The sequence below is a fragment of the Artemia sp. Qi Xiang Cuo genome, chromosome 15 (genome assembly GCF_049724085.1).
Source record: "Artemia sp. Qi Xiang Cuo chromosome 15, ASM4972408v1, whole genome shotgun sequence".
Taxonomy (NCBI): Eukaryota; Metazoa; Arthropoda; class Branchiopoda; order Anostraca; family Artemiidae; genus Artemia; species Artemia sp. Qi Xiang Cuo.
This window is the reverse complement of record NC_142808.1, coordinates 7,024,857-7,039,976: the sequence shown is the minus strand read 5'-3', so window position 1 is coordinate 7,039,976 and position 15,120 is coordinate 7,024,857. Positions and strand designations below refer to the sequence as shown.

Genomic DNA, 15,120 nt, shown 5'->3' with positions numbered 1-15,120 from the left:
CCACTTCCTAGGGAAAATTGGAAAACACTGACTAAAAATTTACTTTTCTTTGCTCTGACCACCTCCCTGGAAAAATCTTCTGATCCCTGTCCTGAGGGTCATACCAGAGTTGTCATATGGGGTGGATCTGCGCCATTTGGGTACTCTTTTGAGGCGGTTGCGCATTGAATTTTTCAAATTGGCTTATTTTCTGGGGGGAATATCGTACATTCAGCAAAATTTCACTAGAAAAATGGCACATTTTCACTATTATGGCGACACAATTATAAGCCAGAGATCTGGCAACACTGGGTCTACCTCTGTACATAAAAGGTTACAATCCAAACAAACTAAACTATTTAATATATACAAATTGTCAAATGAAAATAATAGTTACCACAAACATCAGCAGTAAAATTTTGAAAAAGCACACTCAATTCACCATTATAGGTAGACACTTCTTGCAAAACTGCATTCCCTTCACTAGTTGTCCAGTTCAGCAAATCTTGTGATGAAGATAATTGTGATTTTCCCAGTTGTGCTACTGTGGCTTTTAGCTTTTTTAATTCAGAAATCAATAGTTGTAGCTCTGTGTGGCCTTTACTGGCCCCAATCAATCTGACACCACTCCTAGAAAAAGATTAGTTGTAAATTGGTCAAAGTACAATCACAGAGTACAGTGTCGCTGTACTCTGTTTTCTGTGACCATGACCTTTCAGGTATTTACATTTTGCTTAGGAAGACCAATCTAAATTAAGGAAATGTTATTATCGGTATTGCGAATTTTTGTTGTATCTTCCGTTGTCATTTCGTAATCGCCGTATTATCAAAAAGTATAACGCGCCTGATATAATTGAAAAGCTTGGTGATTTACATATAACACTGTCTGTAAATCCATGTGAAAAACTGTCTCCTCACCGTGGTCTCATTCGCTGTTTTCGCTGATTTTTCTATTTATCTATGTATTTATGATTTAAGTGCTGTGTGTGCTTATTTTTTCTTTCCTTTTTAACTTTACTACACTCTTTTTCACCTTGTTTGTGCAGTGGATTTTAGATAAATTACTATTATTATTTTTAGGTGTAGTTATTACACACTTGCACATGGAGGGATAGTGAAATTTCTTCTCAATAATTTTACCAAAGCTGGACCCCAACCCTAAACATATTAAGTCTCACAATTATCCTTTTGGTAATCCAGATTTGCTCCCTCTGGGATAGGAACCTAAAAACGAACCTTTGGAAAAATCCAAGGATTTCCCCCTCAAGTTCAAACTGTGATGAACTTCTTCCATTTAAAAAAATCTATGGTCCAGGGGCTGTGAATGATTTGACTTCGTCTGAAGTCTCAACATTTTGCAAAAGACGTCTTTAAAAAGGTAAGAAGAAGGGTGAAAAAGCAGAAGAAGGGGAGGGTCCTGTTGCAAGAGCCACAAGTGTGCCTGCTGAGTGCGTACTCTTAAATTGTAAGAAAAAATTAGTAAGACCCTATGCTTCTCTTGTTTTGCCCTTATAACAATGCCAAAGTAGTTGTTCTTTGCCCCCTGGAAGAATAAAAATCAATGCCATGGAGGAGCATCAACCAACTTTGAAGTGACAAGGACCCCAAAGGAATGCGAGTCCAAGTGCTTTTCGCCAAAGAAGAAGGGGAATAATGAGCAATGGAGAGGCTCAGACCATAATATTTTACTCAATTAATACTTGATATTAACGACAATTTTCCTCTCAAACAGAATTTTACCATTTATTTTACCAGAACATAAGCCTTCAGTGAAGCTGTAGGGCAGGGGGGGGGACATTTGTCCACCCACCTATGTGCCTTGCCTCTACCTATTGTTAAACAGAAAGCATCCAACATATGCAAATCAAATGAGCAAGAAAAATGACTGGCCATAGAGCCTTACAGGGAAGTTTATATTGAAGTGTATTTTGTTGAGTTTATTGATTGAATAAAATTGATTGATTGAATATAATTACAGTCGTTTGTCATTGGGTTATAAACAAACAACAAATTTTGGATTACACCGAATTAGACTACTAATTTATTTGAAGGATTTTCATCTAGTGGTAATTTAAAAGGGTACTATCCCATTATATGGGCCTCTCTAAAAAGTCAAGTTTGGTTAATGCTAATGAAATAAAATAGGATGAATATATAATAGTTTAGAAACAAATTTGGGCTATATATTTGCACATTAGGGGGGGGGGGGAGATGGGGTAAAGCATTGCATATAATAAATACGTAACCTAGCCTAACCTAGGTACCTCTTAACCCCCCCCCCCCTAAACCCCAAAAAACACAGTTTAATATCGTATACGCAATGAAAACCTTACTATCCTTGCCTGTTCTATAACAGTTAAGACGTCAAAAACGGGTCAAAGACGTCATTAACCCGAGATGCCCATATAATGGGATTGTACCGTTAAAAGATAGGGAATAAATAAGAAATTTCTTGTAACTTTAGGCACCAAGTCTAAGTAAATTTCCCAGGAAATAGTAAACGATTTTGAGGTGATAGATCAGTTCTTCTATTCACAAAACAGACATACAAGTTTCAAAAGACGCACCAGAGTTTTAATAAAGACTTAAACTGTAAAATAGGAAAGCTAAATATTCCTGTCAAGGCACTGTCAATGGACTCTAAGATTCTACTTCCTTCCACTGCACAAACTTCACAAACAAGTCTCTACTTCTGCACAAACCTACTTGCATACTATTCTAAAGGTTGCAGTTCGTCAGTTAGCAAAGAGGCACAATGACGATTTGGATGCATACCATCTGTAAAAGAAAACACAAACAAATTTGCATGGTGTAGAGGGGGTTGGGATTGGAAGCAAATATCTTCCAAGGGTCAAGGCCATGGAAAGTTATTTTTTCTAGAAATATATCATTTTTCTGGAGCTCACCAAAGTGTTGCACACTTTGTGTATTCATGGCCTTTAACAGGAAGGGGGTCCCACAAGAAGGGTTGAAAACAAACTCATCCTCCTCTGTGGACGCCCTTGTGTCTTTATATACATTTTGAATAGTTTTGAGCACTGGTCTCCTCTAACTTACAAGTTGACATAATGCACACAAGTTACATTTTTGATGCTGCATAGAATCCTGCAATGACTATTAACTTGTTACCCTATTTGTTAAAATATGTGTTGTCTAAAGGGGGGGGGAGGTGTTGAAGCATTTTTCTTGATATAAATACTTTTTTCCGCATGTTTTAAAACAACCCTTTCCCTTCCCCTGCATATGCCTTTGTGCCTGTTCATGCAATATTTTATAGTTCAGAAGCAGTGGTCTGCTAATACTTAGAAACTGACATAATGCACTTGTGTTGCATTTCTTGAAATTGTATAGTATCCTGCAGTAGTTGCTGGGTGTCAACATCTGTGCTACATAGAAAAAAGTTAAACAGCGTTGTCATGATGTAGAAGCTATTGTGGGTTGTATGTATAGCCACATTTTTGTCTTTTTGATAGAAAACCAAAATTTTCTGAATTCCTAACTTGAATAAATTTCTGAACATCCTTGTCAATTAATGAACTTATTATGGACTAGAAATACAAAACTGATTAAGCACTACAAGATCACAGAACCGTATGTAACAGTTGAGAAGCAAATTCAAAGTCATAATTCAAAGGTTCATAACCACCAGTGGCACAAATTACTTCTACAGTAACCAAATGATTTGTTTTATTAGTTGCATTGTTTATTTATATGTAATGTTTGGTTTATTTGTTGACTCTTTTTTTTGTGATTTTCTTAGCTCTGTCATTATTTTTGTTAACTCAATGGGTAAGCAATAAATTCCTTTATCCATTTCACTACTCTTTCAGAAGACTTGGTTGCAATTTTCATTTATTGTGCAAAGTCTATGGTGTCCCATCACTTCAAGGCAGTAGGATCTTTCATACCCAACTTTTACATTAAGGTCACTTGTAATACAGGTGATGTTGTGGAGGGGGACTCATCTTTAATGGCATCATTTGCAGGTACATAACACATGATCAGTGACATTTTGACATGGTTAGAAGCATATCTTGCATACAGTATTCTTTCAATAATTGATTTCCATGAGCATAGAGTGTTTGTAGCTGTTGGACATAGTTATAGATATTGAGCATAGGAATATCCATAAGCAGAGTAGATATCCATGAGCATAAGGTGTATCTACGGTATCCATATCCACAGGGTGTTTGTAGCTGTTGATATTCCTACAATTCCAGCAAAGAGAATCTCAGTTTTTCTGCTACATAGCACTTTAAACATTGTATACTCACTGTTCATTCTTTTCTCACCATCTTTCATTCTTGCATGATTAATGGCAACTATGTCAAGTCTGAACTTCTTGCATTTGCAGAGGACTTGTTTGGTTTTTGACTGTGCTGACATGGTTCTAACATTCCATAGGCTGATCTTAAAGGATTTATTTGCATTCACAAATCTTGTCTTCAGACCCAAGGCTTAGTGTTCATGTTTCTTCCTTGCTATTTTTAGAATAAATGCTAATCAATTGGCTGGAAGAAAAGAGCTGTGCTAATCTGATAAATATTGTGAATATTCAGGCTATAGTGGGCTCTATATTTATCCATCAGGGAGAGGGGGAGCATATGAAGCAATTTTACAATTGGCATAAATAAGTCTTAATAGTTGCTTTAAATAGTTTCAGAGTTAATTGCAAATATAGTAAAGAGCAAGGTATCACTACCAACAAATAACAAAGAGCAAGGTATCACTACTGGCAAATAACAAAGAGCAAGGTATCACATTGAGGACTCGAAATTAAATTGCAAAGGAATTAATCAGTATGTTTAGAAAGAGCACACAATTTATATCAGGTTGTGTGTTCACATTCCACCTGGGTAAGTAGAGTAAAACTTTGAATTTACTGCACATATCTGCAGATGAAAATACAACTCTGAAATATTAACTTAGCACTGAACTAAAAATTGAATGGTATATCCTCACCTTAGCTCTTTGACCCCCCAAAAAAGAAGAATGAGGTATCACTGTAAGGATCTCCTTAGGGGTTCAAAATGGAATTGTGCAATAGCATGTTTGGATAGAGCATAAAAAAATTGCATTAGTAAGTAAGTAAGTTTACTTATAACCCGTAATATAAAATAAATGTGGAGTAAAAAAGAAAAAACAAAATAATATTATCCACAAGGAAATAATCAGAAAAACACAACATAAATAACATAACAATATTTATAAATCTCTAATCTGTAAAAAAATAAGTGAGGGGGTCACTGGCACATATCTTCCTTGGAGTATTGGTCCTCAGGTCCTTAGAAATGTTGTCAAGCAGCACTAGAGGACTGATAAGTCCAAAATCAGAAATAATCTGGTGATTTCTGTACCACCTTGGTAAATATAGCAGGAATTTACAATATTTAAAATAGCCTCTCCTTAGCTGAAGACGGTCTTTTTTGCACATTAAAGGCCGCAATCAGGAAAGAAAAAGAATTGTAGGAGAACAAAAACTATAGTAAAGTTAACGTAAGCCTTGGCGGCTGTACCTGCCTCTATTAGGCGAGATTTTACCATATGAGACGTGAATACACTGCAGAGAACTAGCAACCAGAGACAAGCACATAGTCAAAAGTGTTTCACAAGAAGTAGTCCGAAGCAGTTTCAACTCCGAGACATACCCGAGTAGTATTGTGTCCACATGTAAAGGAGGAGCAAGTGTAGAAATATTAAAACACAGAAAATCGTATTTTTAAGAATTTATAGAAAGTCCGATAATACTCAAAGCATTAATGAAAACATTTAGATTTTTTGTGAGGCCTGACCTAGTATGACCAACTAGCACAACATCATCAGCATAGGCAATGTGACTAACAGCAGTATTTTCTAAAAACACAGTAGGAGACCTTGACACCACCTTGCCTAACTCCCTTCTTTACTGAGATAGGTTCGGATACATCAGACATCCATTTTAACCAAACCAACGAATTGGAATAGGCTACCAATACTGAAGAACTTTTACTACGGAAGAATTAACTCCTGCTTCAACTAAGTAGCGAAGTACTTGCTAATGTAGATTGTCGTAAGAAAGCGCCCGAGATATCAACCGAGAAAAAATAAAGTGGCCTTTTTTGCATTTTTCACGAGAGGAGCAGCTGACCAAGTATATGATGGGCTTGAGAACAACCAAAACCGGCTCTGAACCCAGAGCCGGTTCTAATCTCAGAAAAATCACATTTAGTCAAAACTTCAGGCAATAGAGCATACTTGAACAGCTTGCTCATGAAGCAGGACACTGTAATTGGTCAATAACTGGAACACTGATCTGCGTCCTTTCCCTTTTTCAAAACTGATGTTACAATTCCCGAAAGAAAACTATCTGGAACTAAGGACTGGGCTAAGCACATCTGGAATAAGAGCTGCAGATGTGTTAGCAGAAACGGACACTTAATGGTGAAGTCATTATAACGCAGACCATTCACAAAAGTAACACTTAATTTTATAGCATTCTTATAATCACAATAGATATCGCAACTGTAAATTGATATCATATGAGCTTGCCGAGGAACTCGAGGAATAGTTTTATGCAATAAGGAAGAAAACATGGACTGGATAGAATGATTAAAAGTAGAAAAAACACGAGTAAATGAGCAACAAAATCACTGATTTTAATAATTGAAATGGTAGCAGGCACACACTTGCTGCTAATAATTACAGTAGACCAAGACTTCCGATCCGAGGGGCCATCCAGACCATTCAGGCAGGCTTGACGCAAAGAAGATCTAAACTGACGTTTCGAATTTTACTTAATTTTAAATACTTTACCAGACTTGGGCCGATCACAAGGAATCCAAAGGCAAAGCCAAAACTTTGCACGTTGATTAGCTTTTTTTTACTTCTGGTCACGCAGTCCATAAAGGTTTTCTGGTGTCAAATCAACCCCGTTCAACAGGAACTGGAACTGAAACATCTGACTTAAAGCAATTCAAACTCAGTTCATGTCAAAGAGTTCTATTTAACTGAGATGTTGATGACCCAAAAGAGGTTTGTAGAAAAGGAAAAGATATTTTCAGGCTTTAAAATAAATAGTCAAGAATATACAAATAATCTTCAGAATTTACTCGTCTCCAATTTGGCTTATCAAACCATTTATTTTGATAAGAAAAATGGTTATAAACCAGTAGAGCAGAAGACTCAATTTCACAAGTTAAAGGCATGTGATCATCCTCAATTTTATCATCTAAAACAATGACAGGAGGAATCACGAGTGATCCACTTGAAACTATAGTATGATCAAGGTTTGATCTAGAACCATCACGGTTATGAATGTAGGTAAACTGTTTATCTTTATTGACTAACTGATAGCCACTACACAAAGCATTAAAAAACAGGTCACTTCTTTCAGATTGGGACAGAAGATTGGCATTGATATCACCAGCCACAATCCAATTTAATCCCTGATTGGTCACTCTAAGCAGAAGAGTCCTGAGTTGATTACAAGAACCCGCGAAGACAGATAGAGAAAAAATGTTCTTTGCAATTGCATGGCATACAGACATTGATGAGGACCATATTACCGCATTTTATTGCCAGTAAATTATGATCAGAAGAAATAAGCTCAGGTTTCTTAGCAAGGCAAACTAAAGTTGCAAGGCCCCCAGAGGGTCAACAGCCCGTTTTTTTTTTAGCTTCACATACAAACGTGTGGTGGGTGGGTGACCGTTTAAGAGTATCTATATTAGGTTTAGTTAGAAAATGTTCCTGTAGAAAAACTTTATCATAATCAAGAAGCTCATCAATAAGAAGATCTTTGTCTTTGGTTCCGTTAATATTAAGTAAAACAAAGCAAAATCTATTGCCACTAGCAATCATTTTTACTCTTATTCAGAGCATTGTGGTGTGTTCATGTTTTACCAAGCAAAGTAATAGGTTAAACTAAAAATGGGCCATCACTTTGGTAAAATTTTACATTAGGGGCTTTTGTTCATCTTATAAAGTAGTTGAGTTAGGTGGATGAAACTCTCAAGAATGGTTCCAGAGCCCAAATGGTTTACTAGGAAGGCATTTTGAAGTACCTAGGCCTACCTCCACTCATTCTCACTTCAAAGAGTGTTAACCTTTGATGACTTTTTTACAATCTTTGTGTTACAAAAGTAAAACCTTGAAAAATAGATTTATTGCTTAAATGAGGCACAAGAAAAGTGTTTTGAGCATATATCTTTGCCTAATCCTGGTCTATAAGATTTAAAAATTTGAGAAAAAAAAAACCTTTGATGTGGCTTAAAATTCTACTGATATAACACAGATTTTATTTTCAAAAACTAGAACCAATGAAAAAGAGACTGAAATCCCACAATTGCGGTAAAATGTAAAAATAAAATCCAAATCTAGATTAGCATAAAACTGTCATGTATATAAGCTTCCAAGCAATAGAAATAACAACAGTTTGGTTATACCTTCCCAGGTTTAATTTTGGACCCTAGATTAATTCCTAAGAGTTGTATTCACTCAACATAACTACTTTCCAATATAGCAAGGAGCCTCTCAACTAGAACTTTACCCTTAACTTTTATAACACTACGTTTTTTGAAATTTATTAAAGACCCAGTGCCCTTTTGGGAAGGAAGAAGTAGAATTTTTTTTTAGCAAGTATGATATTCTGCTAATGGCATGGCTGCATGGGAGTAAGGTAAACACACTACTCACTGCCTTTTTTCTGATCTTTCAAAATATAATAGGCTAATCATTTTACTCACAAATACACCAACCCCCCCCCCCTTGATGGTCATATAGCCCTAATTAATATACTTCTGTTGCTTTGCATCAGTTGAAGCTTTGTTTTTTTTGTAAATGGTTTCCTTTAAGCATCAAGACCTACCTAATTTTTTACTGAAGTTTCAGATCTGCTGAACATCAAATATCACTTAAAATGATTCAGGAATTACCTTAAATTACAACTGCCAGCAAGATAAGGTGGTGACCTCCTGTAGATTTCTTCATGTTCCCAGTATGATCATTTGATGTTTGAGTCCTAACTGGGCTTCTAGTCAGCATTGGTCCAATCTTTTTCAACCCCAGCTTTGAATGAGTTTATAGTGATTGTATTTTCTGCCAACCCTCTAACATTAGGAAATCATGTTGCTCTCTTGGTAAATTTACAGTTTATAACATATTTTTGCTAGGATGAAAGTGAATACATCACTTGATGCCTTTTTTAATTATTTCACAGTTCAATAATTTTTTCTGGGGCAAATTCCATTTTGAGCCCTTAATGGGGTCCCAAAATGGAAACCACAATTGTATAAGTCCATAGTTGCCAAAAGTTTAACAAAACTGCCTAGTGAAAAAAAATCAGGATTTTGGGCTGATTTCAGGAATGGTAATTATTAACCCCCTTAGTGTTTATAGTAAAATGTTATTAAGAAAACAAATTTGCAGATTTTTTTTAATGAGCCGGAAATCCCTCAAAAATGATGTCAAAACAAAACCAGCGTCATTTTTGAGGGGTTTCTAGCTCTTTTTAAGATATAAAAAAATTCTTTTCAAAATGACAATTTACTATTAAGAATAAGGAAGATATAATAAATACCATTCCTGAATCAGCTACAAATGAAATTTTTTTATCACTAGCCAGTTTTTTTTTTGTTTTTTTTAGAAACTTGCTTTTGAACTTTTGGTGACTATAGACTATTTTGAGCCCTTTAACAGCTCAAAATGGAATTTGCCCCAGAATCAATTATTGAATTATTAAATAACATAAAACAGGCATTAAGTGATATACTCAATTTTATATTAGCTAAATTATGTTGTAAACTGCAGATTTACCACTCTCTTCTTCAAGACCAGGGAAAATGAAATTTTACACTGTGACCTCTAATATAGCTCAGGAGAGAAGGAATAAATACTTTTTTCACTACCCCAGATTTCAGGAGGTTGTTATTTACATTACCCCTCTTTTGTCAATATGTCAGGGTGGGCAACTTCAAAGCTTGTAGGCATTGTTCATTTGGAGCATAGTGTAGCATGGGGACATGTTTACAATTGAAGTAAACATGAAATCTTAATGAAACATGCCTCATACTATAAAGTAAGAATTTAGCTGCTTGAGTGTTTTTTTGTGTGAAAACCTATAGGGCTGAGCTGTTGTATGGGACCATCAGCAGGGGGTTGGGGACAGAGCTGTTCAAAGGGAGAGGGGCAACCAGGGCAGTTGCCCAAGGCATTATGGCTAAAGGGTTACCCACTTGGGTAAAATTCTAGTTCAGCTACTTTTTGCTATATTGAAAAGGGTTTAGGTTAGGAAAATGAGACTTTCAGGGATGGGTCTACAGACTAAAGTTTGTCCTGGGAAGGTATTTTGAAATACCTACTGACACTCCCCCTCCTTCTAGAGAGCCCTGACCTTTGATGACCTTTAAAAAAAACTTTGTGTTATAAAAGTGAAACCTTGCAAAATAGATTTTCTGCTTGAATGAAGCACAATGAAACTGTTTTCAGCTTCACAACTGTTCTCAGTCCCAATTTATTGAGTTTTAAGATCCAAAAATACATTTCCTAAATTTAGAAAAAACTCTTTGATATGGCTTATAATTCTACTCAAACAACAGGAATTGTATTTTCAGAACTAATACCACTGGGTGAATAAAATCACCCCAGAAAAAAAAATAATAAATAAACACATATCCATGATCTTTTCCCTGGCAAAAAATACAAAATTCCATATTTTTGCAAATAGGAGCTTGAAACTTCTATAGTAGGGTTCTCTGATATGCTGAATCTGATGGTATGATTCTCATTAAAGTTCTATGACTTTTAGGGGGCGTTTCCCCCTTTTTTCAAAAATAAGACAGATTCTCTCAGGCATGTAACTTTTGATGGGTAAGACTAAACTTAATAAAACTTATATATTTGAAATCAGCATAAAAATCTGATTCTTTTGATGTATCTATTGGTATCAAAATTCTGTTTTTTAGAGTTTACCCTCTTGTTGTTACTTATTAAGAAAATTTAGACAGTAGAGAAAAATTAATTTTCCAGCTGATATAACTATTGAGGTGGTGATTAGGGAGACCTGTATTTGTAATTTCCTTCCTATTCATTTCTGTTGATGTCTGAAATAGATCCCTATCCTATAATTAGACACCACCTAGTAATTTCATCTCCAATGGCTTTATGACAAATAGTGAAACATATTAATTGTCCTCAATGTTAAATTCAGAATTTAACAGTTAGAAGCTTGAGAATTTTCAGAGCCTACCGTTTCAAGTAACACACCTATGTCACAGAATCAAAACCTCAGTATTTATAAACACCTGCCTAAGGCAAGGACTGAAAAAATATTGATTCGTTGCTACACCAAAGTGTCTTGAAATAGAGAAGTCCATAAAATCCTATGTTTCTACATGGAATTTAATCTGGTGTCTGTTCAAAAGACAATTGTCTATTCAATGGATGTGCTACAAGAACCAGTGCTGAATAAAAACTCACCCTGGGAGTACAAGGAATTCATGGAAATTATTTGTGTGCACACTTGTTTGTTTAATTTTGAAAACTGCACTTCATTTCTAAAAGGAAAAAATTAAATCCTTAAAAAAACACAAGAAAAGCTTGAAAATTGGGGTTGAAGCAATAAAGAATCAGCTAAAATTAATTCAAAGTCAGCAGAATGCTGCCACCAGCAGGGCAGTAGTGGCATTATGACACTTTGGTGGATGTTGACTGGGCCTCTTGTTGGCAGCATTCAATGCATGTGCCAGCACATCACTGGGGTCAATATCCAACATTGGAAGTGCTGATTAGATCAGCACAAGCCCCCCCTCCTCCTCCTAAAATTCAGCTAATGGGTGCCCATGATAGGCATGTGAAGTAGGAAAATTTTTATAAGACTTAGAAATCAGAAGAGGGTTAACAAGGAAGCTTAGCAATACCCTCCCATAGTATGTGGTAAAATTCTACTTTAGCTACTTTTGGCTATCTTGGAAAGGGGTTAGGTTGGGAAAATGAAACTTACAGGGATGGGTCTACAGGCAAAAGTATGTCACTGGAAGGTATTTTGAATTACCTACCTCCACTCCTTCTCCCTCTAGAGGGTCCTGAAATTTGCCTACATGACAGGTCTATATCTACTGAAATTTTGACAAAACAAAATTTTCCCTTAATTTTCAGTTATTAGTTTCTTTTTCTCTGGCTTTAGTTCTGAAAATTCAATTCCTGTTATTTGAGTAGAATTTTAAGCCATATCAATATAGCTGTTATTTCACTCATCAATGTGCTAAGATCTTACATCTTTTGTCAGAAAATGCTTAAAAGTGAAATCTTTGAACAAAGACCTTACATCTTAGGTCATTTTTGTGAAAACATCTTTTGGTAAATTTTTACCAAATCATATTATTGAGTAACAACTAAAGTGAATATACCATTCGATGCCTTTTTTTATGCTGATTACGAATATAATAATCATTTTTGTTGGAAATAAATTTTAGCCCCCCCCCCCAAATGTGCAAATATATATCCTGAATTGACATATATAGGGGGGGGGCTAAAATTCATTTCCAACAGAAATGATTATTATATTTGTAATCAGCATAAAAAAAGGCATCAAATGGTATATTCACTTTATTTGTAAGTCAATAATATGATTTGTTAAAAATTTACCTATCTTTCCTCATTCTGCTCTGATCAGCAGTCTGAGAACAATGATGAGTAGATCATTAAAGTTCTCTCATCATTGTTCTATATGACAGAACAGTGGCGGTCTTCACACTTTTTGCTAACATCAGGGAGGTGTAAGATCTTAGAACAAAGATGAGTTAAAAAACAATAATCTTTGCAGAAGGATGTAAGATCTTAGTGCTAAAAAATGGGCCAAATGTTTTTTTAAATTTATGAAATGTATTTGTATATATTTAAAAACTTATGAATAGGGATTGGGTAAATATTTACCAAATCATATTATTGAGTTCCAACTAGGCCTAAAGTGAATATACCACTCAATGCCTTTTTTTTTGATCTTTAAAAATATAATAATCATTTTTGTTGTAATTGATTTTTCGCCCCCACCCATATATATATACCAATTCAGGTTTTTTTTTTGCAAATTAGGGGGGGGGGGGAAAGTTTAAACTTACCTCTCATTTACATCAGAAATTAAGTTACCCCCACTCCCCTAATGTGCAAATATATACCCTGAAATGGTATATATATATATAGCGGTGAAGACTAAAATTCATTTCTGACAAAAATGATCATTATATTTGTAAAGAGCATAAAATAGGGCATCAAGTGGTATATTCACTTTAGTTGTGACTCAATAATATGATTTGGTAAATATTTACCAGGGATTGAGCAAAGTTGTGAAGCTGATAACAATTTTTTTTGCACTTCAGTTAAGCAGAAGATCTATTTTACAAGCTTTCACTTTTATAACACACAGATTTTGAAAGGTCAGGACCCTCTAGAGAGAGAAGGAGTGGAGGTAGGTACAGTAAAATTTTACTTTAGCTACTTTTGGCTATCTTAGAAAGGGGTTGGGTTAGGAGGATGAAACTTTCAGGGATGGATCTACAGGCTAAAGTGGCAGTAGACATTTCAAAATAGCATAGCCTACGTTCCAGGACATAGGCTAGGCTACTTTTGCCTGTAGATCCATCCCTGAAAGTTTCATTTTCCTAACCAAACCCTTTTCCAGGATAGCCAAAAGTAGAATTTTACCTTTTACCCTATTGTCATCCCTCAAATTTAATGGGAAATGCCCCCCCCCCTTTCAAAATTTTTTGGTGGCTTCTTCTCTGCAGATCCCTCATTTGTAATTTCATCTGCCAAGCAGAACAACTTCCACGGTAATGAAAATCCACCCATCTGAAATTTGGCTACAAATAAGATCCAGAACATATATAAATACCTTCTCAAAACATTTCCTGCTTTATCCATTTTTCAATCCTGAAATATTCAGTAAATTCCTATGTGTCTAGGATAGACTATGTGGCTAGACTATAGATGGCATACTACAATAGAGCCGTTTTTTTTCACTCATCAATGTGCTAAAAAGTGACATCTTTGAACTAAGATCTTACATCTCTTGTTGTTTTCATGCAAACGTCTTTCATTATTCTGCTCTGATCAGCGGTCTGAGAACAATGATGAGTATATACTCAAAGTTCTCTCATCATTGTTCTACATGGCAGAACAGTGGTGTTCTTCACTCTTTTTGCTAACATCAGTGAGCTGTAAGATCTTAGAACAAAGATGAGTTAAAAAATAATAAATTTTGCAGAAAGATGCAAGATCTTAGATGTAAGATCTTAGTACTAAAAGAACGGCCATAATATTTTTTTTCAGAGCAAAGTTCGGAACCTGAACTCTGTAAATATAGCAAAATGTTTCGAACATTAGGAACCTGTTTTTTCCAAGATAATAACCAATCATTATCCGTCAGCATTGCATTAAAATGGTATACCAATGGAGCAAGATTTAAATAAAAAAGAATTCGAACATCGAAACGCCACCTTTGTCGAAAATTCCGAAATTTGAAAGAGAATTTCCGGAAACCCGATCCAAAAGAGTTGGAGGGTAATATACTTAGAGTAGTTCACGTTTACCCTCTGTTGTTACATAGGGTAAACGCTAGAAGTTGATTGTAGTGCGACTGTAGTCAACGCGGTAGTAATGACAACATTCTTGTTGTACCCCTGATAGTGCTAAGGAAAGGTAAAGCCTATTACTGCAAATTTCAGTCACTAGTTATCCTCTCTAGTTTTGGAAAAATTGAACGAAATGAAGTCAGTAATGACTGTGAAAATCCGACTGGAGCAAGGTCAATTTTCTTGGTCGTATGAAGCACTGACAATGGTACACAAAAAGATACCTTGAGGAGCAATTTCAAGTGCAAGGAACCCCCACGCAATGCCAATTTATAAGCAGCAATCCGCCCATAAAAGACATGCCGGCATGGCCAGAAGTTTCTACGGTGTGAAACCGGTACCTCCGGCGCGGCGGCACGCCACCGGTCTGTCTATATTTAGTAAGTTATAGGCTAATTCTCCCATTGTTTGCATACAGTTTTGTTATGGTGATGTATACAGAAGTTTTTCAGAAGACGGTGATATTTTCTGTATGGGGGAGGGTTTTCCATGGGGAGAATTTATCGTGGGGAGGACAGTTTTCGAGGCTGAACTT

At 35.7% G+C, this 15,120-nt stretch overlaps 1 protein-coding gene across 1 annotated transcript in view; it reads right to left on the bottom strand.

The window, feature by feature from the left end:
* The window catches only part of LOC148943279 (uncharacterized), a 40,278-nt gene extending 26,371 nt beyond the window's left edge, over window positions 1-13,907 (bottom strand). Inside the window, exons 1-2 of the mRNA XM_089101369.1 lie at window positions 13,847-13,907; window positions 377-609 (exon numbers count right to left, since the gene is read on the bottom strand). Of these exons, the coding sequence (XP_088957495.1) occupies window positions 377-609; window positions 13,847-13,875 (262 nt within the window). The 5' untranslated portion in view covers window positions 13,876-13,907. The remainder of the gene's footprint in view (window positions 1-376; window positions 610-13,846) is intronic.
* Between the last annotated feature and the right edge of the window lie 1,213 nt (window positions 13,908-15,120).